The 27,350-nt window shown below is 34.8% G+C and overlaps 1 protein-coding gene across 1 annotated transcript in view; it reads left to right on the top strand.

The window, feature by feature from the left end:
- Positions 1–2,620: 2,620 nt before the first annotated feature.
- Positions 2,621–27,350, top strand: part of LOC136039302 (RING finger protein unkempt-like) — a gene marked incomplete in the record, with an annotated part of 70,056 nt that continues 45,326 nt past the window's right edge. Inside the window, 4 exon segments of the mRNA XM_065722908.1 lie at positions 2,621–2,723; positions 15,814–16,023; positions 20,721–20,907; positions 26,962–27,194. Coding sequence (XP_065578980.1) covers positions 2,665–2,723; positions 15,814–16,023; positions 20,721–20,907; positions 26,962–27,194 — 689 coding nt within the window.

Genomic DNA, 27,350 nt, shown 5'->3' with positions numbered 1-27,350 from the left:
TAGCAACGAAAATTTCTCTCCCTTATCGGTATTCCAGCCCAGCAATTAGCGTAATTTTCTATCCTTCGGGGCAAGGGGGAGGCACGTACCATTAAAACCACCTCCTGTCCCCCTCAATATTTTTTCCTTTTTCTTAGCTACAAACATCACACTTTTACGTATGTGCCAGTTCACTGATTTCAGTTACTGTAGCCTTTAAAGCCAGATTGAAAGTAATTCATTGATGTTACTGGTGACGTTATATACCAACCAGCGGCGATAAAACATCCAGTGAGCTCACAGGTGTTTCGCAGGAATACTCGCTGAGATGTTGAGTAATCGGGCCAGTGACGCAAAAATGGACTCTAGGTGTTGTTTACATGCAGCAGGGAAATTAAACAAAACAATATGTTTTTTTTTGTTCTTTTTGCTAGGTTAAGTTTTAATTCTCATGATTACTGCGCGTTTTTCTACTGCATGTAAACCGCAAGAGATGGGCAAGAAGAGTCTAAAAATCTAGACCATACTATCGGGAATGGCAAAGAAAGAGCGCTTCAACCTTTTTGTCATTGACCTTTTGCACTACCGTTTTAATAAAATCTAAGCTTAAAGGGCAACAACTACAGTAAACTGACAATTGTCCAGAAATGCTCTTCATTCGTTTAGACTATATTAAAAAATGACAAGCAAATCCTCTGTCTTCAAACTTTTTTTTATATTAATAAAAACGTAATGCAGAACCAAGCAAAAATGAAAAAAAGACACACTGAAGAAGGCTGTTTCTCCTTCACGTATTATAGTATTTGAAAAACAAAAACAATGTGAACTCTGCTCACATTGTGGCTGAAAAAATGGCTTCCTACTCTTGGGATATGGGTGAGGTATATCAAAAAACTTTCTGTGTCTCAGTTTTTAAAATGGTATGTCTGCATTATCTTGGAAACGAAATATGAGATTTAACCTGACGCTTGAGATTTTTTTTATAGGGGAAACAAATTTTATATTTTCTATTTAAGACGGTTGAGGTATAGATCAAATTTGTGATCAAAAGGTCAATCAAAAGACAGCATAATCACCCGGGGTATCAAAATATCGTAACTATAATACCTTTGCTACGAAACAAATCTTATACCGGTCAACTACCGGATTGAGATCCCTTGTACGCAGAAATAACTTTATTTTAAAATGTATTGCCCAGAAATGCACCAACAACTATTTACAATTGCTAAGGCTTGCAATACTTTTCTTCCTTTCTATTAATTTACTTTAAACTCTTTTAATGATATCCAACCTAAACATTTGGGACTAATAAATTCAAGCTCTTGAATTCTGTCCTAGATTTGTTCGGTTTTTGATAGCCAATAATGTGCCCGAAATTTGGGTATATATATTTTGAAGATTAGTTTTATTTATTCCTAATACCTCCTTAGTGAGTATGCTAACTGTGTCAGCAAATTATATTTTATCTGATAGGCATAGAGTTAAATGGCATGTAGATAGAGAAAAGGTGATATGAATGAAGAGACAAAGAGTGTCGTAATGCTGTATTAATTTGTGACACCAAGCTTAAATTTGGGATTTCTCCAATTGACAAACACTTTACCAGGCATGTACACTGGGATAAACTAGCCTAAAAAAAAGATATTATGAAGAAACGTGAAACCCAGGGTTAGGCTAGACATATTTTTCATTTTCTTACAGATGTGAAACTTTCTAGGTTAGTTAATTGCACCAACAATAGCTTAGCAAACAATAGTTTTTTTCTCAGCAGTGATAGTATCGAACTAATGGTCCTTGAACATTAAGACAGGGTTCAATTGAATTTAATTTTAAAGTTCTATTACCCTTTTCAAGTGACCAAAGAGATTGGAGACCTGCTAGCCCCCTCCTACGCCCCTTTTCCCAAATTCTTTGCCTTTGAATATACAAAAAATACTTGATCATTGCCAATTTGAATGCAACATGCTGACTTCTGCATAGCTTAACCTGCAATGTAAACTGTTAATTTTCTTCAAATACTATAGATTCTCACCATAAGTTAAGAGTTTAGTTGACCATACCTTCACAGGGAGTACTGAGCTCCAAATATGTCCCCTAATGTTTCAGATCCTAGACCCAAAAGAGCTACTCCAAGATATCTTATCAGAACCGAGCCAAGCTAAATAAATAAGCAGAATCAACTCGTAGCAATCCAAATCATCTCAGATAGTGAGCCAAAAGCAAAAGGGCTGAAAAAGCCCGCTCGACTGAAAAGCCCACTCGTGCCATAACAAAAGAATCTTACAGAATAGATATTTCTTCTTATAAGCCAAGAATCCTTAAAAAAATGACATTATGTCGACGTTTTGTCGTTTTTTGACAGAAAAAGAAACAACAAAGAATGACAACAAAAGCTGATAGTTTTTTAATTCTGTAAATCATATTTATCAACCCTGAAATCACCCACTCAAGGAACATGAAATTTGGTTTGCAATTACCAGTAGAAATGAACAGGTACAAATCAAACGCTAACAAGCCACATGTAAAAGCGTAGTCGACTGGCATTCGATTTGATTATTTTTATTTGAACTGGTTTCCATTATTTGAAAAATGTAGATGGCGATTTCTACCAAATTATCACCTAGACTGTTCATGCATCATATTCAGTTTTGTTTTTGATGGACGAAATTAAATATTTAAAAAGAAATGCCTAATACTGAGGATTTGCTTAACTCTGGTACAACTGAGAAACCGGTGCATCTCAAGTATGATGCTCCTTATTCAGTTTTGTTCAAAATTACTTCAAAAGATAAACCAAGAAAATGATTAGGTTAGGGTACTTAAACAATTGCTTTGAGACAGATTTCTTTAGAATTTGGTCTAAGTCTTAGGCTAGGTCTATAGTAAAGCAGCGAAAGCGAACAATATAAATATTTCCATCCTTAGTAGTTCTATTTCTTAGTTAGTAAATATTGAAGAATTTCAATATTTCATTTTTTCCCCCAAAAATGGCACCAAGAGAAGTCTTTATGGAGACAATTTGAGAGTAGTTAGTTCCATTTAAAGTCCAGGTAAAGATTGACTTCTTGCTGTCTCGGAAAGGGTTTAGATTAGGAAGATTAAACTTTCAGGGATGGGTCTACAGGCTAAAGTATGTCCAGGATAAAGTATATCAATGTTTTTTCTTCAAAATTTAGGAAATGTATTTGTGTATCTTTAAAACCTTATAAAATTTATTTATTTATTTTCTTTATTTCCCTCAAAAAATGAGGAGTAGGCTACAATATCATATAAAGAAAAGACAAATGATAACACTTACAATCAAAACCTATCAAATATTGATCAAACACTTAAAAAGAGAAGAAAAAAAAGATAAAAAAACACTTGTTAAATAGTTTAGCCTATAAATCATCTAGAGCCAGAACTGTTACTAAAAAATGGAAATAAATTGTGGCCTAGAAGGTTAATTTTGCCTTGTCTTCAAATGTTTTATATTTGTTCTAGACTACTCACTTTAAGCTCTAAAACAATCTCAGTGTTACTAAAAGAAAGGGGGAAACCAAGTAAAAATTTACAAAATTTAAAATAAGAAACTTTAATGGGCAAAAGATCAGAAGGTCTGAAATTACAGAAGAGGAGGGACAGGAACAATACATGAGGCAGAGCAACAGCACTATACATATGACCAAGGATGTCCCAATGGTAAAGACCCTGAAAACAAATTAAAAGACCAAATGCCTTGCATAGTTTCATCTGAACATGCTGAACCAGGACCAGTTTAAAATCTGGTTTCAAAGCAGCAAATGGTAATCCCAAATAAGTGACTATTGGTGATGACTGAAAAATAACACCATTGCCACAATCAAGAGTCACCCTGACATTATCCCCTAAACAATTTACAACACAAAATTGACATTTTTCAAAACTGATAGAAAGGCCCAAACCTTTTAAACAATTAATTAAAACATTAAAATTAGAAACAAGACTAGACTTGGACCAGCTTAGAAGGATAATGTCATCAGCATATATAATGTAAGACAGATTTTGAGATAATAAAACAAAAGAGCAGGAAAGAGAATTAAGGGCAGTAGCTAAACATAAATTGAGTATATAAGGAGAAATAATTCCTCCTTGTCTAATTCCTCTACCCACTTGAATTAATTTGGACTGAGATGAAGACAAACTCAGGCAAATACAGATCTTTAATCCAGAGTACCAAGAGCAAAGGACTCAAAGGACTCAAATGACAGCTAGGGGCAATCCAGCATGGATTAAAGTGAGCAGTGCAGATGCATGAGAAATGTTATCAAAGGCCCCTTTGATATCAATCAAGAGGGTGTATAGTGGTTGACCAGAGATTCTTGCTTCTTCAATAAATTTTCTGGAAGATGCATGGGCGTGGTCACATCCCAAACCTCTCTTGACACCAACTTGATTAGAACCAGCATTAAGAATTTCAAGAAGATCCTTTGAACACAACTCAAACTCTTTCCCAATCATAGAACCCCTAGTAATTGGCCTCCAGGAACTACAAGATGACAAGTCTTTTTTCCTGCTCTTAGGAATAGGCATAACTATGACAATGGTACTAAACCAGTAATAAGTAAAAGGTTGAAAAATGCCAGTAGAGCAATAAGGAAAGAAGAAGGAGCAAGTTTAAGGTGATTAGCAAATACGCCATCATGATCCTTAGCTGACTACACCTTTAACGTTTTGATTGCTATACATAACATATCCTCAGAAATCCTGTAATCATTTGAAAACTTCTTCAACCTTTTATCTAATTGCAGCACAACACTGTTAGAATTGTGCAAAGTTGACAACTTAGAAAAATAATTTTCCCACCCTTTTAGCAATGGTGTGGAATTAGTATCAGGCATGTTAGTCCGCCTATTGCCTCGGAGAACATTCCAAAGGAGATTCTTGTCCTTGTTGTTATCAATGTTTGAAGAAGCTTCTTCTATGACCAGGTTATTATAATGACAGTGCTCTGCTTGGAATTCAGCCTTTCTCTTTTTCATTGGCAAAAAAGCTGGATGCAAGTCTCTAGGCTTACCAATTGCCTGCCATTCCCAATACACTTGTTTTGGTGCCTTATTAGAATTTACCAAAAAAGGATTGAGGCTCCAAAAAGGTTTCTGAGCACCAAATCTTTTCCTATTAGTAGAAAAAGCTGCCGCAGCACCATACTTTAAGCAATAGATTAATTCAAAATAAAGACAATTAATAGTCAAAGAGGGATTACTGTCCATTGAATCCAAACTATCAGGAGTAAAAACTTTATCAATTGAAGTCTCAACTCTTTCTTGGTAAAGCGGTTTAAAATTTGGATTCCAATCAACCCAATCAAAAATTTTAGGAAGCTTATTACCAGAAAAACGAACTGGGGAAGGATGGGAAGCCAAAGGGGGTAAAAGGAACTGAAGTGGCATGTGGTCACTAATGGGGAAATCTTCAATTATAATAACCACAGGCAAAGGATCACTTGGGTTAAAAGAAAAAACATGATCAATATTAGTTGTACTACCACTCCAATGAATATAAGTAAAATCCTGGGACTTCAGTAAAGCAGAAAAATTAGAAAGACAATATGATAAAATTGTACCCCTTTCATTTGCTATGTTTGGATCACAGTTAAAATCACCTAAAATACAAGTATGCAAATTTGACTGTAAACTAGAGACAAAACAACTAAGATTAAAACAGCATTGAGTAAACACATCAAAAGAAATATCATCATGGTAATCAGTCAGAAAATAACAATTATTTAAAACTACATTTGAAAAACTACAAGCTAAAAAATTTTTATCACTTGCTAGAATAGTTGCATTAAGAGACTTGGGTAAAATAGTAGATAAACCACCAGAGGGACGCCCACCAGTTGGTGTAGCAGGAAGGGCAAAAATATCATGCTGAGTAGACAAACTAGAAAGCAGATTCAACAAATGATCAAGGAGGTGGTGTTCCTGAAGACATAATAAAGATGATTTTTCATTCAAAAAACTATGAAGTACAGGTAATTTCCCTAACACACCATTTGCATTAAAGGATGTAACACAAAGTAATACATTCATTTACAAAACTTCTTTAAAATCGGACACCTAAAGCTGTAAACTGGATGATCATTCTAGCCATGACTGGTGCTTGACATGGGGAGTCTTTATTCAAAATGTGATTACAGCTACATTGGGCACATTTAAAACATTCAGATTTACATTGATTTTGAACATGGTTAAAACTTTGACATTTAAAACAATGCCTAGGCTGAATACAATCATGTTCCACTCGGAAAAGCTCATAACCAAATTTGATGCCATGTGTGATGTAAAAATGCAGGTATTCTTCTGTTTGAAAAATAACGCTTACAGTTTGCGATTTTCCTAGCCAATTAAACTTGATTATACCCAGAAAGTCCAATGCGTAGGCACTAACATCAAAATCAATGTCCACACTCATGATAATTCCAAAAAAATTGCCAAGGCTTGGAAGTTATTATGCTTTCAGGAAAATTAACCTTTAGATCACAACTGAGCTTCAATACATCTTGACATGGTACCAATACCATAACACTATCCTTAGTCGCTTTAACTTAGCAAATATTTCTACACCCTGTCTTATCAAATTCTTTCTTGCGGCAGACAGGATCCTTCAGTAGGAGAGTGGGTGGGTTTTTTATCACTATGGTCTCTAATGGGACAGTCTTTAGTGGGAGAGGCAGCCATTCATGGTGGGGCACAGTGGGGGATTGAGATCAAGATCATTGCCAGGCATTATTTTTTCTCTAAATTAGATTTGATAAGCTCAATAGAAGACAGTGTTTTTTTCAAGCTTTCAGGAATAGTCATAAACAAGTTTATCAAGCCAGACACTGATGTCAGGCTTTAATACTGGACATTCATTAAAGCTCCATGGAATGATTACAGGCCATATGAACTGTTTTGAATCAAGTTCTATGATAACATGCATTATGTCTGAGGCAGTAGTCTTTTCAGCTGTTTTTCCTCTCCTTTCTTGCAATCTACCAGCTTTACAGCACAGACATGTGAGCAGCATTTTTGCTACATTCAACTCCTCTAAACAATAGAATCCTGCCATTGCGTTAGATATTTCATCAACACTTATTCCTGCTTTCAACAAATCAAGAGCAAGGAATAATATCAAATTAACAACAACATGCAAAATTCCTGTGTCTGACACAAAAGTCTTATCAAAATCACATGCATTGAGTGTCTGGCTTGTGACATCAGATATATTGTCACTTGTAATTACTTCAGTGGAATGGTTATTTGGTCTTGAAATAGACTGGATTGACAGGTCCACACCTCAACTGCATGAATTTTCAGCTACAAAATTGGTATTAGCAGGAATGGATTTTTGACTGATTATAGGGGTATACAGGGTTTATTATTAGAGATGCAAGATTCATGAACTTCATCATCATTTGAACAGATTAAGCAAATCCAATTTGGTTTTTCTTTATGCTCAGTTGGGGAAATGCCTGCACACTGTGGGTGAAACAACTCGAGACATTTTGTGCATTGTAGGGTGATCCCCTTGCCACAAGATTGACCACAACCATGACAAATAAATATTGACATTTCTCACTCCTTAGGTCTGGGGTTAAAAAAAGCAAGGCCAAAAAAAAAAAAATTGCCTTTAGCACTCCATTAAGCTTATAATGCAATAAAATCCTTCAGGTTAAATTTCCAACACAGTACATCTATGTTGTACAGACACTCAGATCTTCAAAGCCAAAGGGGTGTGTGACTATCCCCCATTAACAGAATATAGTCGAGCAAAAATTAATTTATTCAATTCAGATCAAATCAGATACACTAATCCACTCATATATTTATATAAATTTAGTCACACTAAAGTAGACCGGTTTTACTCACAGTTCATAATATCCAATTCAATCCAAATCCTTTTACTTTTTGAACTCTGAATCAATATAATCCGGTTATTTGAGATGTTCTCACTTTGAAAACTAGTTATAAACTGGAATTGAGCAAAGTTATGAAGATGAAAACAATTTTGTTATGCTTCAATTAAGCAGAAGATCTATTTTGTAAGGTTTCACTTTTATAACATGCATATTTTAAAGGTCATCAAAGGTCAGTGGCCCTCTAGAGGGAGAAGGAGTAGAGGTAGTTGCTTCAAAATACCTCCCTGGGACATACTTTAGTCTTTAGATTCATCCCGGAAAGTTTCATTTTCCTAACCTAAACCCTTTTCGAGAAAGCAACAAGTCAATTAACTAGAATTACACTGAAGTCCAGATAAAATCAAAAGTAAAATTCTAATTTAGCTACTTTCCACTATCTTGGAAAGGAGTTAGGTTCAAAAAACTAAACTTTCAGTATGCTAATGAATCCAGGGCCAAAAACATCCTATTGGAAAGTTTATTGCCAAGCTTCTATGTCAATCCTCTTCTAATTTCTAAATTTTAAAAATCTGCCTACTTGACTAGGCCTATACCTATTGAAATTTATGACAAAATAGAATTCTACCTTAATTTCCAGTTATCAGTTTCCATAAAATTCTAGTTGATTGACTTTTGGCTATCTTGGAAAGGGGTTAGGTTAGGAAAATGAAACTTTCAGGGATGAGTCTAAAGGCTAAAGTATGTCCCAGGAAGGTATTTTGAAGTACCCACCTCACCTCCACTCCTTCTCCCTCTAGATTGCCCTGAAATTTGCCTACATGACAGGTCTATACCTATTGAAATTTTGACAAAACAACATTTTACCTTATTTTTAAGTTACCAGTTACTTTTTCGGTAAAATTCTAGTAAATTGACTTCTTGCTATCGCAGAAAGGGTTTAGGTAGGAAAATGAAACTTTCAGGGATGAATATACAGACTAAAGTATGTCCCAGGAAGGTATTTTGAAGCAAATATCTCCACTTCTTCTCCCTCTAGAGGGCCCTGACCTTTAAAAATATGTGTGTTATAAAACTGAAACCTTGCAAAATAGATCTTCTGCTTAATTGAAGTACAACAAAATTGTTTTCAGCTTCATAACTTTGCTCAATTCCATTTTATAAGGTTTTAAAGATATGCAAATACACTTCCTAAATTTTGAAAAAAAAACAATGATGTGGCTAAAAGTTCTACTCAAATAATAGGAATTGCATTTTCAGAACTAAAGGCAGAGAAAAAGCAACTAGTAACTGAAAATTTAGGTAAAATGTTTTTTTGTCAAAATCTTAATAGGTATAGACCTGTCATGTAGCCAAATTTCAGGGCCCTCTAGAGAGAGAAGGAGTGGAGGTGGGTATTTTAAAATACCTTCCTGGGACATACTATAGCCTTTAGACCTATCCCTGAAAGTTTCATTTTCCTAACCTAAACTCTTTCCAAGATAGCAAGAAGTCAATTAATTAGAATTTTACTGTTTTTTCTCTACCTTTAGCTCTGAAAATACAATTCCTGTTATTTGAGTAGAATTCTGGGCCATATCAATGTTGTTTTTTTTTTTTTTCAAAATTTAGGAAGTGAATTGAGGTCAGAGGGAGGACTCAGGTTTAACAAAGAAAGCTTGGTTGCTAGTAAATCAGCAGTATCATTATATTTGATGCCTTTATTATTTGGAACATGTTGCAAATGAATCTGGTTGCCTGTGGACTGAAGGCTTAGAAGGTGTATTCTAATGTTGAATAAGTCCCTATCATTGGTAATTCTATTAGTTTTTTTTGTGCAATAGTATTGCTGGTTTGGAGTCAGAAAGGCAAAGAATATTCTTCTCTATGATGTTATGATTTATAAGAACATCTAGGGCCCACAATTCAGCAGACAAAATGGAAGACCCCAAAGGAAGGTGTGAATAAAGGTTAAGGTCTAGAGATGAAATACATACTCCTGCTCCAGCTCTCTCACCCTGGACAGATCCATCTGAATAGATTTTTCTGTGATTAGGATACAACTTTTAAATCTGTTCAGTCTGAATAGTCTGGATCTGAAATAATTGGCAATTAGGTTTTTATTGATTGGAATAAGTTCTTCTTGACAAATAGGTGGACACATTTCCCAAGCCGGAGTGTCAGTAAAGGGGTCTACATAAAGGGGAATACTTATTCCAATTTAGGGCCTCCAGTTGAAACTGATCCCAAGGTAAATGAGCATTAGTACAAGCTACCTTCAAAGCAAAGGTATGTTTATGCACAACATGCTTGCTTCCATATGCTTGAATTTGTGAGAAGTATTTCTTTCTTTGACAAGATGCTCTGTCACTTAGGGAGACCAAACCAGACAATTGTATTAATTTAGACAAAGGAGTAAGCTTGTGTAAGTCCAGAGCAATTTGAATAGCTGAATTTTGTAAAGATTCCAGGGAATTAAATGCAGATGAGGGCCGAATAGAGAAGCAATAGATACCATATTCTAAATTAGAATGGATATATAATTTATAAAAATCCAAGATAACTTTAGGGTGGTATTCTTATTGTGGGTGGATAATATAACATTAGGGTGGATAAATAATTGTGAATTTCACAGAATTAATATGTACCTGCCATAACATTTTAGAATTTATCCATAGACCAAGCAGCTTCACTGAGTTGCAATATGAGATTTCACTAGAGAAAATTTGAAGTGGATTGGGGGATCCCTTAAGTAATTAATAAATATAATGGCTTTGGCTTTACTAAGTGAAATTGGAAAACCAAAAGCTGAAGAAAATCTCTGAACTAATCTTATATCCTGTTGAATAAGGCTTTGAAGAAGTACAATACCCTTTCCAGACTTCCAAATAATCTAATCATCTACATAAAGGCCAAACAATGAATAAGATTACTTAACTTCTGAAACATACTAATTAAACAGAGGGGGACTCAAAATTGCTCTTTGAGGGAAACATCTGGTAATGAGACTAGTCTCTCCTCTAAGCTTATTAAAACTTCTTTAACATAAAAACTTCTATCACTTAAAAAGAACTTCATAAAACTTACGAAAAAAGATAGAAAATCCAGGTGAATTAACAGGTCAATCAGTTTGACATTGACTGCATATCCATAGGCATCTGACCAATCAAATAGGAATGTCATTGTAGTCTGTCTATTTTTAAGAGAGTTACAAACATCAATTTCAAGACAGGTGATGTTATCCACTGAGCCTTTGACCTTTTCTGAAGCCTGTTTATCCACTTGGAAAGAGATTATTAATTTCAGCAAACCACTTGACTCTTGATAGGATAAACCTTTCAAGGACTCTACTGAAAAGGCAGGTAAAGCAGATATAGGTCAGTAATACTTGGGGTCACTTGATGGGTAAGAAAGTTTTAAAACTGAAAATACCCGTGCAATCTTCCATGCATCTGGGAATTTTCGACTTGTATAAATAACATTATACAAACTTTAAGAGGGCAGTATGGGAAACCTCTGGGGACTCAAACATCCAATTATTATAAATGCTATCATGTGTTGGGGAATCACTTGATATTAACGGAATTAAGTGCTGCATTGAATTCATCTTGGGAAAATGGTTCTATTAAGGCCCTTTTATATAAAGTCATATGAAGAAGGGTACAAAAAGAGGGTCGAGTGGAATGAGAATAAAAGCAGTCATTTTTGTAGATATAAAAAAAAATGTTGCTTTCGTTTTATCTGAGGAAATTGGCAAGCCATCCTGCATGATATTGTATTTACAGTCATCATTAGACTGCTTCCCACTATTGAGTTGGCTAATTAAGTTGTGAATCTTTAGAAATTGGGGATCTGAAGCTAATCCCTACACTAAAATTGGACCTTGTGGACTGTTTAGCTTTCTTGTATAACAATTTTACTTTGGCACATGATTGCTTATAGGAAATTGCTTTTGATGGAGATGGATTGTTTTCAAACATTTTACAAGTCTTCCTTTTTGTATGTAATGTGACTGTACACTCCTCATTCCACTAATTCTTGGGTCTCTTGGAAGCCAAAAATTCGCTTAGTCGTGGGTATGGCAGATGTAGCTGAGTGTAATAGGATGGTTTTCAGGTTGGACTCAATAACATTAATATCAGAATTAGCAGAGATAAAGCAAAAATCAGCTTCCTTTAATAATCCCCAAAACAGGGGCCAATTGTCTTTAGAGTTACAAGGCTCTCTAATTGCACTTATCCATTTCTATGTATAGACAGAAGTCAGGAGTAAAGTCATAATCATCTTAATATCTGTTCAATTCATCTGTAGTATGTCTCATGCAAAGTTGGACTTGGAAGCATAAAAAAGTGCCTTAAATGCTTTTTTGGGACTTGAGTACTCCGTCCCCTTCTGTAATAAAATTCAAAAATGAATATAAACACATTTTTGATGCGTTTTTCAAAGTTTTTTTTTTGTAAAAGAACTGATAATAGCTCCTAGATAAAACTATGGGCAACTTGTAAGAGTGGGAATTGCCAGTTCCCACTTTTATACACTATCTTGTGTTTGGTGACACCTGGCATTTTCCAAGTGTAGTAGTAAGAATAATTAATTTAATTAGTGAAATTGGTAAAACTAATTTAGTATGTGGGGTTTAGGAGATTAGTATACATTTTGAGTTGATGTTAGAATTGCAGAGTGATCAGATTGCAGAGAGGGAAGCTTTGCCATCTGAAATTGATCATGGTATGAAGATGGACCAAGTAGCAAGTCAATAATAGAGAAAATAGTAGATGAAATATTATACCATGTTTGGAAATTAAATGGAGTGATAATCAAAGTACCAGACTGTTGGACAAAATATTCTCTATGTCTCTTCCTGCTTTGTTACTATTGGCTATTTGTTTCCAGAGTAGGTTATGTGCATTGAAATCACCAAATATAAAGGAATTCCAACACACTTTGTATATCATTTGTACCAAATGGGTTATATAATGATTTTATGACAAGATGATTACCATTAGCCAGGTTAAGTATTATACCTGTGACATCAATTTCATTCCTGTAAAGATTTAATGGTTGAGGGGAAGAGGGATTGAAGCATGCACAAAGGTGGCAACTCATCCTCCCTTTCTATTGGTATATCTATCTTTCGAGTAGCATTTGTGGCCAGGCATTTCGATTTTCTTGAACTGATCAAGATTGGTTTCTTGCAGACAGATAATCCCAATTTTATTATTAGATTCATATTGGATGAGATCATTAAGTTTATTTGAGTCAAGAGAAACACAGTTCCATTGTAGGATCTGCAGCTTAACTGCCATGAGTGGAGTTTAATAGGTGGGATGGTTGATACTTGGTTAGAATTAATGAAAGGACCTTATCTATTTCATCAAAGATAGAATTAGAAAAGTAGTATTGAGCAATATCTTTAGTTAGAGTAGCTTTTAGGGCTTTCAGCAAATTTAATTGGATGATTTGATCCACTGATGCAACATTTTTAATTATTTTTGACATATAAAGACCATCTCTATCTTGTACAGTGTTTGCATGAGTTTTATATCTTAGGTGAGACTGTCACTCTCTCAACCCATGATTTCTGACTAAAATTAGGATTTTTGAGGGCTGGGCTGGTTTTGATTACATTTGGGTGCTCAATAACCTGCTGAGAAATAGATATCTCAATTGTAGATAGCTGTGCCTGATTTTGGTTATTTATGGGAGTGCGTGGCTATGGGTCGGGTAAAAGGTTTGAGGTTGTTTCCTTAGCCTCATTAATTCTTGGAGATGATGGTCCTTTGGAAAACTTAGCAAGCTCTATTGCAGCTATAGGAAATGAGAAATTTTGTTGATGGGCTATCGTTTGGGGACTCTGAGACTGTTATCACAGTATTATTCTGGCTGTCATCACTAGAGATTGGAGATGCAGCAATGGCATTGGCTGCTATGGGGATGTCAGCTTCTGAGTACCAATTTTATAGTTGACCCCCTTCCCTGAGGGGGCTAGAAGAGCTAGGATACATACATTTAAGGAAAAAATTCCAAAACAATAAACTTAAAGGAAAAAGCAATAAAATACTTCCCAAAATATGATAATAAAGGCTTAATTCCAATCACTGAGAATGAAAAAGGATATCAATAATATAAGTTTTTTCAAATATTTGGGCTCTAGGTCTAATCAAAGTTAGCTTTTTTTCTTTTTTTCTAATTTTGCAAGTATATGCAGAAGAAAGGAATGTAAAAATTATAATCGGGCACTATGCTGACAATGGAAACAGATTTAGCAAGCAAATGATTTTGAATTTTGGCTACACATCCCTCCCCAAAGCTAACATAGAAGCCATTGACTAATATCTTCTGATCTTCTGAATTTTGTTTTCTATTTGGGAGAAAGCACCTTATCATACCATTTTTTTTGTCTACCTTATCAGTTTTTCCAATCATGAAAGTCATATTTTTTCTGTTTTTTTTTTTTCTGGCAACCCTGAAAGTCAATACAACCTAAGAGGATGTTAGTTTTTTTTTTAATTTAATGAACAGTGGTTTATGATTTTAGTTTTTAAATTTGTTCTATGGATTATATTTTTTGAATAAGGTAGTTTTATTTTTATTTTTTATTGTATTTTGCTTATGATATGTGGTGTTTATAGCTGAACTATCTACTTAGGTTGTATTCATTGTGTTATTAACTGTTTTCATAAGTTTTTTTATTTGTTATCATCTCTTATTTTGTCTGATGGAAAGGCAGTGTGGTCTGTATGGTGTCTTATAAAAAGTAGATCTGGAAAAAAATCACACATTGAAGCTTTATGGCTCTTAACTATATGCAGTGCTAGAATATTGTCTATGATTTAATATTTATTATCTTGACTCCTTACAGATGGCACTTGCATCCAGTAATTTGAAAAATTGCTTCAAAAGGCCGTGACTAAACAGCAATTAAATTACCTTTCAGCTTGGTAAATGGGTATTATGACTTTCCTTAGATCATTTAGAAATCATTTTTGCTGCATAAAAACAAAAGTATATCCAATGTACAGTAAGGACTATTCACCATTGTTATGCTTGTACTTTATGTTTTGGGCTGAGTACTGACTGCAGTATTAAGCAAAAATTAGAGCTCACTTAAAGCTCACTTATTTTATTATTTATTTGCGTGTGATTTCAGTTTAAAGAAAGAGCTCTGCCAAATATAAAATCGACCTTAAAGTCATCAAGTTTTAACAGGCTGCTAACCATTGTGTAATGCACCACATGCTTGGTGCAAACATTAACGTTTAACTGTGTGGCCAACAATGGAATAAGGGGGAGATCATTGGAGTTATTAAAATGAGTCCTGAGGATCCCTAGAAAAATGAAAGAAAATCTTTTGAATGTACATTGTTCTATAACAATTATAAAATATTATTTTAAAAAAAGGCTTGGAAATTTAATTCCAGGTCTTTTTTCTAATAAAAATGTCTTTTGGAATTTTTGTTTGAAAAAAAAACTAAGTGAAATGGAAAAAACGTGAATTATACTATTTTTATGTTTAAAAAGAACCTTTCCTCTATTCAAGCACCACCAACTACAAGAAAAACATTAATTGGAGAACTAGTGACCAGAGTATCAAACAAGTCTTTTTTGATTATCTCTCTCCAGCAGATAGCTTGTTTTTTTTTCATCCTTTTTGCAAATTGTTTTAAACCCAAATGGAATAATATTAAACACAAATTAAGCTCAAAGAGGGAAATGCTGCTTAATTGTCTTTCACCCAAAGTCAGCATTTGTGAGAAATCCTCCAAGATATATCCAAAGGATACTTTATTGTATCTTTTGTCTACTCTCATAAGGCTTGTGTGCTGAGCACTTATGTCTAGTCAATAATGCTGTGAAAAGTATTATAATTGATTGAGCAAAAGATTGATTTTCAATATTTTTGTAGGCTATGTCTTAGCCCATATCCATAAGTCCATGTTAGATGGTGTAATTACTTTTCTGTATTTTTTACTTAAACCATGTTTCTTTTCCAGGTATTTGAGAGAATTTCGGGTGGACCAGTGCCCTCTTTTTGTACAACACAAATGCACTCAACATAGACCTTTCACTTGTTTTCATTGGCATTTTCCTAATCAAAAAAGAAGGAGACCTTTGAAGAAAAAAGATGGAACATTCAACTATAGTCCTGATAATTATTGTTCAAAATATGATGAGAATAGTGGAGTTTGCACTGATGGTGATGAGTAAGTAGAGTAAAATAGAGTATAGCAGGCATGGGCAACCTTATTTGAAAAGGGTCATTGTCGTTAGCGTTATTCAGTTCTTGCATGTATTAAATCGAATCTAAAGATAAGTCCATTAATTTTTGTATAAAATAGCCAATATAGCTATTTTTTACCCATCATTGTGTGTAAATTTCATTGTTGCATCAAGTGGCGCCAATAGTTGAACAAATTGATAAGCTTACGTCAAAAACTTCAAAACGTAGATTTCAGAAAAATTTGAGGGGGATGGGGCTACATCCCCCTGGATCTGGCCCTGATTAAAATGGATATATGCTTGAGGTCATGACAAAACAACAATCAAGATACATATTAAATCTGGCACACTTGCTTTTATTGTTAAAGCAAACGTTATCATGTGGTCATTAATGCACAAAGACTTCAAAACAATGCACGATGGCTCATAAATACCTTCTTGGTCGGGTGTTTCTTAAAGTGGATTATGTATTAAATAGACAGGGTTTTAACATGTAAGAGGACAAGTAGTATGAATTTTTGCAAACACAATGTGTTGGCAATAGAAAAGCTATGTTTCGTCCTTTTTATCCTATTTAAAATTTAGTTGTCTATTCCATAAATATCATCATAATTTCACATATGACAGCAGGCTGAATGCTATATAATAGAGGTTTGTCACTACAGGCCACATTCCATTTATTCAATGGTAGCATGTGGGCTGCTGGTTGCCTATGCCTGAAGCAGGGCATTTCTTTGATTCTTTCTTCCACTCCTGTTTGTTTTATTAGTAATCCTGCAGATGGTCTCTATTAGCCTAAGATGGTTGATGTTGTCTTTGTTATTAGAGCCATGTGGTGTTTAAGAAACTGTGTTATTTGCCTCTCATCTGCTTTGGACACTAATAACTGCAGGAACATATCCTTTAATTTCTTTAATAAAATTTATCATTATGATTTTGTTTTTGTTTTTTCTTCAGTTTCTTCTTTGTTCAGTTTTATTTATGAAACAGTGATTCCAGCCATAGATAACTCTTGCTTATTCAGTTTTTCTCAAACTTTGCAAACCAATTTGTTGTTTTATTTTGTATCTGATTTCTCCTCCGTTTAAAAGAGTAAAGATGTGTCTTAGGGGTTCTTTTATTTTCTTTATGCTAAGTTTTTGCTGTGTAACCTTTGAATAAAAATTGGAATCTAAATTTATTATAGGTAAGGGGATTTTCTAGTTTTCTATTCGTGTGGGGGGGGGGGGGGTACAAAAAAAATATAAGAGAAGTTGGAATGTTTGGGTCAAAAATACTTTCTAAATGCAGGCAACGTTTCAAATGTCTTCACCGTCATTGGTACTATGTATAGTGTTTGCACCAACAAAAATTAATCTTGATGCTACCTCGACTGGTATGACCAGGTTTAGTTTAAGCTGTGAAGTAAACTAATGAATCTGAATTTTACAAATTTGTTTTATCCTGAATTATTTTCACCACCAAGCAAAAAATTGTTTGTCCCAGTTTTGGAGCTAATTATCATAAAATCTATAAGTTCTTCTGAATTTGATAACTTTTTTTGAGACAAGAAATTTGTAGGCAAGAGTTTCAACTCTGTATTTGTTGCTAAAATTTGATTAAATTCAACCGGACCTGCTGTTGAGAGTGTTGAGACTCTGCCATGATTATCCAATCTTTGTTCAACAGGGGAGTTGGTTGACTGGGATGTTTGTACTTGCAGGTAACAGGGTTGTCTTGCTGTCCAAAATAGGAACTAGTTTTTGGACGTTACACATTTGTTCAGGGCCCATGCTCTTCTGTCTTCAGTGTATGAAAATAAACTCGAAAAAATAAATACTGAGCAGAAACAAACCTCGAGGAACGCAAAATAATAACATCTAAGTTTTATTCAGAACATACTCGATCAAAAAAATAAATTATGGGAATCTCTGGTCGCAATCACCAGCTAAATAAAACTTGGGGAAATAAAAAGAATTAAAGAGAAACATTGAATAAATTTATATAGCCTAATAAAAATCCAAATTAAAGAAATTTTAAAGAATGTTAACTAAAAACCGAAAAATAAAAAAAGCCACCATTTAGCAATAATAATTGAAAGGTGCCCAAAAAGAGAATCCCATTGGAATTTTTTTTTTTTTTTTTTTTTTTTTTTTTTTTTTTTTTTAATAGTTCGTCTTTTGGGCTTTTAATTTTTATGCTACATAATATGACAGTGTTCATGTTCTGTAAGGTTGTTACAAATGGTAATTTGGGAAATACTCTATTGAGGGTAATCCTAGGAATAGATTGTTTTTTTATTCAACAATCTATGTAAAATTTCAGTAGTCAAAAGAAACTAAGTGGCTAAACTAAATTTCAGTCCTGTCATCAATTAAAATCAATAAATGAAATAAAAGGATTAATATTGTCAAATGTATTGAGGGATAAAGGACAATCAAAGTGTATGGGTTTGAGAAAGAACTTTACAGTTTTATCAGTAAAGGGTTTACAGTCCCGCAACCGTTAAGTCATTGGTGTGTCTTACCAGTATAAAACTTTCGACAGAAAGAAATAACTTTACATTCATGACTTCCCAAAGTTGTGTCCATGTCACCATTGAGGAAAATGTCCCATGTGTCATTGTCCCATGTGTCATGAAGGTGAACTTCGAGTCGTATATATCGTATATATCTATATCTGAGGTACCTAATTTGTCTCCTATTTTTAAATATATTCATATAATCAGAACTGTCCTTTTTCTCAACAGGGTTGCCGCCCAGAGGAAATATAAATGCAGACAGATTCTTTTCTTCCCATCTTTTTACTGCCTATAATTTGCATTTTCCGTGATGCTGATAGTGTTAGCTGAATTCTTTTTAACCAATTATGTAGTCAGGAAACTTGATTGAGCTTGGATGAATGAGAACAACAATGGAGACTGCTGAAAAAGATTTGCCTTACCTCGAGGCCACATTATGGTCATTATATATGACCACGTGCATCATTGTATGACCTTTCTCAATTGTTAGATGTACAGTTTTATAAGCAATTTTGGGCCATCTTTTGATACTTAATACACTTTAAAGAAAATGTGTATTTTAGTATCTGCTAATTGATATTTGGACCAGGAAACAGTCAGAAACCTTATAATATGATGTGTTTGAATGATATAGTTTAATAAAAGCGTGGAGTCAGTTTTCATGGAGAGAGCAAAAGAATATAAATGAGAGAAATGCCTTCTGAATTGTCGTCTTAAAATTTCCCCATTGTTAGAATTCAATTGTCAGTTTACATTAGCGCTTAAAGCTAAAGACTCCGATTTTCAGAAATATAATTTTGGAATAGATGAATAGTTCAAAACATTCCTTAGACAGATGATGAAAGAGAATGAAATAGTTGATGTGAATTTTAGACCTGCTGAAAATATTTTTAAGTGCATTTTAGTTTAGCCTGAAAATAGTCTATCCATGGAGAAAGAGAGATTACTCCTTTAGTTCAGTGGTAAACTGTGCTTTGGATTTCATTTGTTGATGCTTGTGGCGTATTTTCAAAATTCAATTACATTGTTCATTAATCTTTTGTCAGAGAGGCAAGCAAAATAATCCCACTTTAATAAACGGTTGGCGCGCTGGTGTGAGAATTCCTTGTCCTAGGGGTACGGGTTCAATCCCAGTTGTGACCAGTTATTTCGTTTGGGACGGGGATCAGCGGCTTGAATCTGTAAGCTCACCCAGAGTCAATCCAGCTCTAAATGGGTACCTGGAGAAATTTGGGAAAGGTAAGCAGGAACGGTGTGTGAAAGCACAGGATGGTTGGCCCCCAGCTCCAGTGCACTTCCTAGCTGAAGGGCCATGAGACGGAGATCAGCACTACCGGCTTGGACCTTAAGGTTTTAGTGCCGTCCTAATACTACTACTACTACCTTAACAAACAATGAAGGCTTCTTCTGTGTCCTGTGTATGATTTTTAATCTGTAAAAATAACAAACAATTATCAAGTCACACTTTTTCAAGTAGTTCGTCTTCTTCTCTGTGGGGAGTCCCCAATATTGAGGGAGTTTCTAAATTGATATCAGGGAAAGATATAATCTGGATTATAAGATGTAAATTTATGGGATCTGGCAAGGCTTGGGTGTGAAAACTATCCGGTCCAGCTATTGGAAAAGTTTAAGAAATTGGTATGGTCCAATGATGCTTTCATGGTTCTATTCGCTTTCTTTTTGTCCGGTCATTTTATACTTCATTTTGGTTTGAACCTATGTAAATGGTTCTGAATTGTGTACTATTTGTAAAAATTTACAATGCATACTGTTTGATTGGGTTAAAATGATAAGCGCACCTACAGTAGGCAACAGACTACTCACAACAAAATTAATCAGTTGAAACGTGGCATTAAGTAGAAGGAAGATAAGATCTGTATTTTTTTTTTCCCTGTGATAAACCTATCTTTTCTAATGCATAGCAAATATTAGCTTCTTAAATAAACTTTATTGTTAATAGGAAACTATTGTTGTTTGGGGGGGGGGCTGGTAGGTGTCACGAAATATGAGAAGATATTTGCCATCCCCTTGATTTATGATCGATTGTGACACTCCTCTTTGCTGATATTTGAAGAAATGTGTATTGTTTATTTACACACAATCTGCTGTAACTGCTCCCCTAGATTTGATATCCATAAAAAAGGTATAATTAAAAAAATTGTTAATTTGTTTTCTTGTTAGGTGCGCTCTGCTTCACCGAGTGGCTGGCGATGTAGAAAGAAGATACCACTTAAGGTATTACAAGTCTGGAATGTGTGTCCATGATACAGATGCGAGAGGATTCTGTGTAAAAAACGGAGCTCATTGCGCTTTCGCCCATGGAACACAGGATTTAAGAACACCTATTTATGACATTAGAGAACTGCAAGTAAGAAACGTTGTTTGTTGAAATAAATGATAGAATTTTATTCACAAAACTAAATATAGGAGCAGCATTTCCTGGCAGGGCTCACAGGAGCAGCTTGATGATGGGGGCAATTGTTTTCATGTGGCTCTACCAAATATTTTTTTTTCATTTTGTAGGATTTCTGCTACTATCTAATTACAATGTGATTAAAGGCTCTTTTCCTATGTCAAAAGTTTTAGTTTTCGAGGGTAATAGCTACGTATGTTGAAAAAATGAAGATATTAGATTTACTTTATAATTACTAATTACTTTCCTGTTTTTTCATTTAAGTTTTGAATGCGTCTATGGGGCTATGAACTTTTCCCATAAATATCCGGAAGAAACCTTAATTTGAAGTCTTTCTGTGTCCTTTGAAGCCTAGATATTTTGTCTCAACTCAACACCTCCACCCCCTTGTTGGGTTATAAACAGGCTCAGAGTGGTGAAAGTTTCAGAGTCAGTTCAATTGGTAGATCATTCCCAGAGGTTTCAAAGGAAAAAAAATCAGCTTTGAAATTGCCTAGATCAGGAATATATTTTATGCGAACATACTTCAAAGAACAATAATAGTTAATTTTTTTTAGCAAAATATTCTTTGTTATTTGAAACAGAAGATATATTTTTTTAACTTTAGTTTTAAATGTATTTCAATGATGTTAAAGATATCCACGTAGAATCGGAATGTCTTTCCTAAGATTTTATATTGAAACATAATTCTTCAAAAGATTTTGTAGTTATAAGTTTAAATTCATTCTTTTAATATTTAAAAAATTGATTTCTGTCTGTAAAGGTCTACTCCGGTGCTTCAGTAATTCTTTTGGTCTTTTAAAACATTGACCTTGGCACTGAGTGGAAACCTGTATCGTCGGTTTCGGTAGAAATCACGACATTACAAAGTGATTTTATTTTGAGTTTTTAGAAAATATTATAAATAAGAAGTAAAATTAGCGAAATAGATATATATCAAATATCTTTTTTTTACCAAAATAAACTTATTGTGAGTCAGATTCCTGAATATGAGACTATATTAACCATAGTGCACCTATATAAATCAGTTTAGTTAAAGTGAGAATCTCAGTAATTGTATTCTTTTCAAGTCTTTTGCTCTTATAAGAAGTAAACATCGTATTTTTTCTTCAAGAGTATTCAGTTTTTTGTTAGTGCTTCAAATTTAATCTTTTCAAAGCGTTTTATTAACCGATGGTAGGGATTTTTTCGTTCAGAGCTAGTATTTGTATCACTAACTTTGCTTTTTCTCGGTGTTTGCTCAAATTTTTTGTCTAATTTGTGGGATATCATTTTGAAATTTGTGGCGGCTACTTACGCCAATGTTTGCCAAGGATTCCTTGATTGACAGACCGTACGAGCTACAGTCCGTGACGAAAGTGCTGAAAGCTTAACATGTTTATCCAGTGTACTTTAGGTCTAGAACTGCGGTACTCAGGCGTAGGTAAACTTAGGCAACCTCACAGCTCTCTATTTTGACTGCCACAAAATCCTCAGAGTCTCAGAAAGGCTCTGGCAATAGGTGGTTTCGCAAAAGAACGGCGGTGCCATTACTAGTTTGTCAGACGCCAAAAGTGTTTGGCAACATGACAGTAAGCAACAATAGAGGTGTCAATGTTAGTAGCTTGAAGCTACTCCTGGTATGAAGGTGCTCTTAAAGTCACAGCTAGTCATTAGTTTCGCAAAGGGTTTGAATAAATAGGAGCTTCAAATTTACCTCTTCGTTAATGTTCCATGACATTATTATGAGACAGGTGTGCATTTAGTCGGACGCAAAAGCCTCTGTGCGACAGGCATGTATAAGTAAAGAATGGGTAATCAGTCTAAGAGTAAAGGATACTCTTGGCACTATTGCCAGGGGAATTGCGGTTACTTGGACGTCCTTGTTGTCTACTGCAGGAGCAGTGAAAAGAACCTCTACAAATAGCAAAAATATGTTCAAAGATAAAAAAACTAAAATAATTAAAATACACAGTTCCTACAAGAAAAATTGGTCAACGAGCATAAAAATTACGAGAATATCTGTTTACGAGTTTTTTTTCAGTAAAGTGCAAATTATGTTCTAGTCTTGAGGAGGTTGTCAGTCTTGGGGGGTTGTCAGCCCTACACATGTTGATTATTGCTTGTTTTGAGTTTGACTCAGTTATTTATTGTACTTTCTGTTTGTTTTGAGTATCATTTGCTTAGTGATGGTGATTTGTGGTAGTTTTACGCTTGGAAGGTTATTTGACTTTATTTTTGGCTTAATGGAGCTCTTAACTTTTCTTTGAAAAACTTGTAATAAATACTATTTTATTTCATTTTGTTTTTTTTTCTATAAGAAACCATAGTTTGGCTTACTGTTTGTATGCTGGAGAAACTTTTTTAACAATTTTTAATCCTGACACAAATAATATTCCTTAGTTTAAGTTTATACCTCCTCAAGTTCACCTGAAAAATAAAACTTAATATTGTTCCCAATTAGTTCTATCTATTGTGTTTGACAACCTAGATACACTTAGGCTCTTTTGATTTATTTAAATTGTGACAGCAGAATTAGTAATAGTAGTAGCCCCAAAAGTTTTAACTCAATACCCCCAGTCGTTTTCGATATATTGCTGAGGTTTCTTATTGGCAACCATATACACAGTGCCTTTCGATTTAGTTTAAAAGTAACATTTAGTTTTAGAGCATAATGGGCCAATTGCATAATTGTGGAGGGTTGACGTACCCAATATCCCTAGAGAAATAGCTGCTGGACTGCTCTACTATGCTGAACAAAATGTCTCTCTAAAAATTTTTATTGGATGTGTTTGGAAATGAATAGGCTTTGGAGGAGGCTGCTTGCCCTCCAATCCCTTTTGAATCTTAAAAAGGGCACAAGAACTTTTAATCTTCAATCGAATTAGCTCCTTTAAAAGTTTCAATGATATTTCTAGCTATTATAGAACGGCGTTGCCTACGATATTGCTTGTATACCCTTTGAAAACCTGTGTGTATATAGGTTTTTCGTTTAATTGAAACTCCCACTGAATGTTCCCAAAAAGTTTCACCTTTGTACCCTTAGCGACATTAGTCACAGTAACTGTAGCGGTAGTATTAATAGTATATATATGTATTGCCTTTGAGTGATTTGAACGTAGACGTCTAAAATTTTGATTGGGTGTTTTTTTTTTGGAAAATGATGGTCTCGGAAGGGGGGGGGCTGGTTGCTTTCAATTGATTTTGACTCTTAAAGAGCACTATAATTTCCGTTCAAATGAGCCATATCCAAATTTTATACGACCAACCATTTCATTAAAACCTTGTATTGCTTCGGGGCATAACTTACACCCATGACCCTTGGCTCTGAGGGGCTATTTTAAACCCCAAGGCTGTTTTATATGATCTTTAGACCATTTTGAACAAAATCACTATCTCAAAATTTTTATCGGATGCATTTGGAGAAAAGAAGACACTGGGTGAGGATAGTTGCCCTCCTCTCATTTTTGACTCTTAAAAGGGACACTATGACTTCTCATTTCCAACTGAATGAGCCACACCCAAAGTTAATGCAACAACCCTCTCGATAAAAACCTTAAATGTTAGCTATAGCCATTTAATATAACCTATAGCCCTTGCCCTGAGGGCCGTGGGGGTGTCATCCCCGAAGACTGGACCTTTTAAATACGCTTATAAAAATTGCTAGCTCAAAACTTTAATTGGATCTATTTTGAGAAATGACGGGTGAGGGTGGGGGGGGGGTGCTGGTCGCTCTCCGATCACTTTTGACTATTAAAAAGGGCACTGGACCTTTCAATTTCCAGTCTAATGAGCCCCCTCTGAATTTTATGCGACCATACTTTACATAAAAATCTTATATACCCCTAGGGTGTGTGTTACAGCCCTTGCCCTGGAGGCTCTGGTGGGGGGGAGGCTAAACTTCAAAGACATAATTACTGGACCTTTCAGCTGCTCTGAACAAATCTCAAAATTTTGATTGGACGTATTTTGGGAAAATGACGGGTTTGGTGGGACAGCTGTCCTTCAGTCACTTTCTACTATCGAAAAGGACACTGGACCAAGGCTGTATCCAGGGGATTTGAATCTCCCCCCCCCCCCAAAAAAAATGTTTGTTTGACTCGTAAAAACATAACAAAAGTGGATATAAACAAGCTGTTTATGCTTTTTCGAGTTTTTGTGTGTCCTTCCCTCCCCCCCCCCCCCAAAAAAAAAATCCTGGATACGGCTCTGCACTAGACCTCTCAATTTTAAATCCAATGGACCGTTTTGAATCTTATGCAACCACCCTTTTCATAAAAAGCGTTTATGTCCCGAGGCACAACATACAACCCTTGCCTTGAGGGCTCTCAGGGGGAATTAATCTTTAAAGACATAATTACTGAACCTTTCAACTACCCTGAACAAATTGGCTTAAACAAATTAGCTATACCAAAATTTTGATTAGATGTATTTTGGGAGGGGTGTGGGGGAGGGGTAGCTGCTCTTTGATCACTTTGGTTCTTAAGAAAAAGGCAATAGAACTTCTGATTACCAATCCAATGAGCCCCCTCTGAGGTTTTTACGACCAACTTTTCTATAAAAAAAAAAACCTTATAGGCCCCCAAGGTATAACTTACAACCCTGAAGGCTGGGGGGGGATTGTTATCCTCAAAGACATTATTTCCGGACCTTTCAATTGCTCTGATCAAATTGGCTATCTTAAAATTTTTATAGGATATGTTTGGGAAAAATATGGGTGAGGGGGGGCTGGTTGCCCTCCAATCACTTTCGACTGTTAAAAAGGGTACTAGCCCTTTTAATTCCCAATCAAATGAGGCTCTTTCGAAGTTTTTCAGACAACTCCTTCTATACGAAGTAACCTGGTTAAAAAATAAAATATACATTGAGTATAGTAATTTCAACTATTTATTTTACGGCCTTTGTGATTCAGAGGTCATTCTTAAGGAATCGGGACACAATTTAAGCTTTAGTGTAAAGAGCGAGGTATCGACGAAGGGTGAACCCCCTCATATACGCAATAATAACATACGAATATAGAAGTTCGTTACGTAAGCTAATTCGTAAGTTACGTATATTTTTTACCAATGAAAACGTTCCTAAAAAAATTAAAAGTTCTAGTGCCTTTTAAAGTAATCAAAATAATGTAGGGCAAGTAGGCCTCCTCCCTCGCTCCTTTTTTCTCAAAATCTTCCGATTAATTGTACTTAATTAATATGCAAATTTCGTTTTAATTACTTATATGCGGAGAGCCAAGATCAAAACATGCATTATTTCAAAAAGTTTCTTACTGTTTTAAAAAGTAGAGTTAAGAGAAAGAGTCAAACTTTAGCGTAAAGAGCGAGGCGTTGAGGAGGAAAGGCCCCTTTTATACAAGGAGTAATTTCTGTTCGTTTTAAGTTTTAATGTTGCTCCTTACTTTCATTTAAAAAACTTGTTTTCTTATTTAATGCAAAATAAAAAGACAGGAAATTATTTGAATCTCATTATTACTTTGAACGACCAGGTATCTCAACATGTATATCTGGATTTACATCCAGATATATGAATCTTTTTTCTGTTATGAGTTTTTTTCTCATTTTACCAAATTCCCAATGCAGGCGTTGAAGGGGAAGCAGGTTTTCCTCGGATTGCTCTTGGGCAACGCCACAGCGTTGTCTATAGTTGACAACCTGTGATTGGCTAAGTGAGTCCTGTGATTGATCTGTAATTGATGATGTAGCAGGGTCTGGAAGTACATGGAGGTTCTATATTACGGTCTTGTAATAATCAAACACTAAGAAATTCTTTTTTACTATTTTGATGGGTTAGTAATATTTTCATCCGTCCTACGGCAAATTGTGTTATTTCATGAAACTCCTAATAAGCAGATTATAATCTGAACATACTAAAAATGATGCTGGAATGGAGAAATTGATTGAACTTGGAAACCTATTTAGACAGCAAGCCAAGTGTGTTTATAGGTAAGCTAAATAAAATTGCTAAGTGGGAAAGGGTATAGATGTAGGTAAGACAAAAATTGATACATCATTTAATAAATTTCTTTTGAAGGCAATTGAAAATCCAGAGCTTGATATTTCTACTTTACAAGGTCCAAATGCATTAGATAAAGAAAGGAATTTAATGGCTGACGATCCGAAATGGCAAGACTCAGTGTATGTGCTCGCTAATTACAAAACAGAACAATGCAAAAAACCTCCGCGGCTCTGTCGTCAAGGATATGCCTGTCCTCAGTTTCACAATAACAAGGACCGTAGAAGAACACCAAGAAAATTTAAATACCGGTAAGCTGGATTTGATTTTTTTTTTTTTTTTTTTTTTTTTTTTTTTTTTTTTTTTTTTTTTTTGGTAACAGCAAGAAGCCACGTTTACAAACGTTAAATTAGCGAATTTTCTCCCCTTCCGTTCCGCCTTCTTCTTACTCCACAAGTATATTTCTT

The sequence above is a fragment of the Artemia franciscana genome, chromosome 19, assembly GCF_032884065.1.
Source record: "Artemia franciscana chromosome 19, ASM3288406v1, whole genome shotgun sequence".
NCBI lineage: Eukaryota > Metazoa > Arthropoda > Branchiopoda > Anostraca > Artemiidae > Artemia > Artemia franciscana.
The sequence above is the reverse complement of the archived record's forward strand: the minus strand, read 5'-3'. Positions and strand labels throughout refer to the sequence as shown.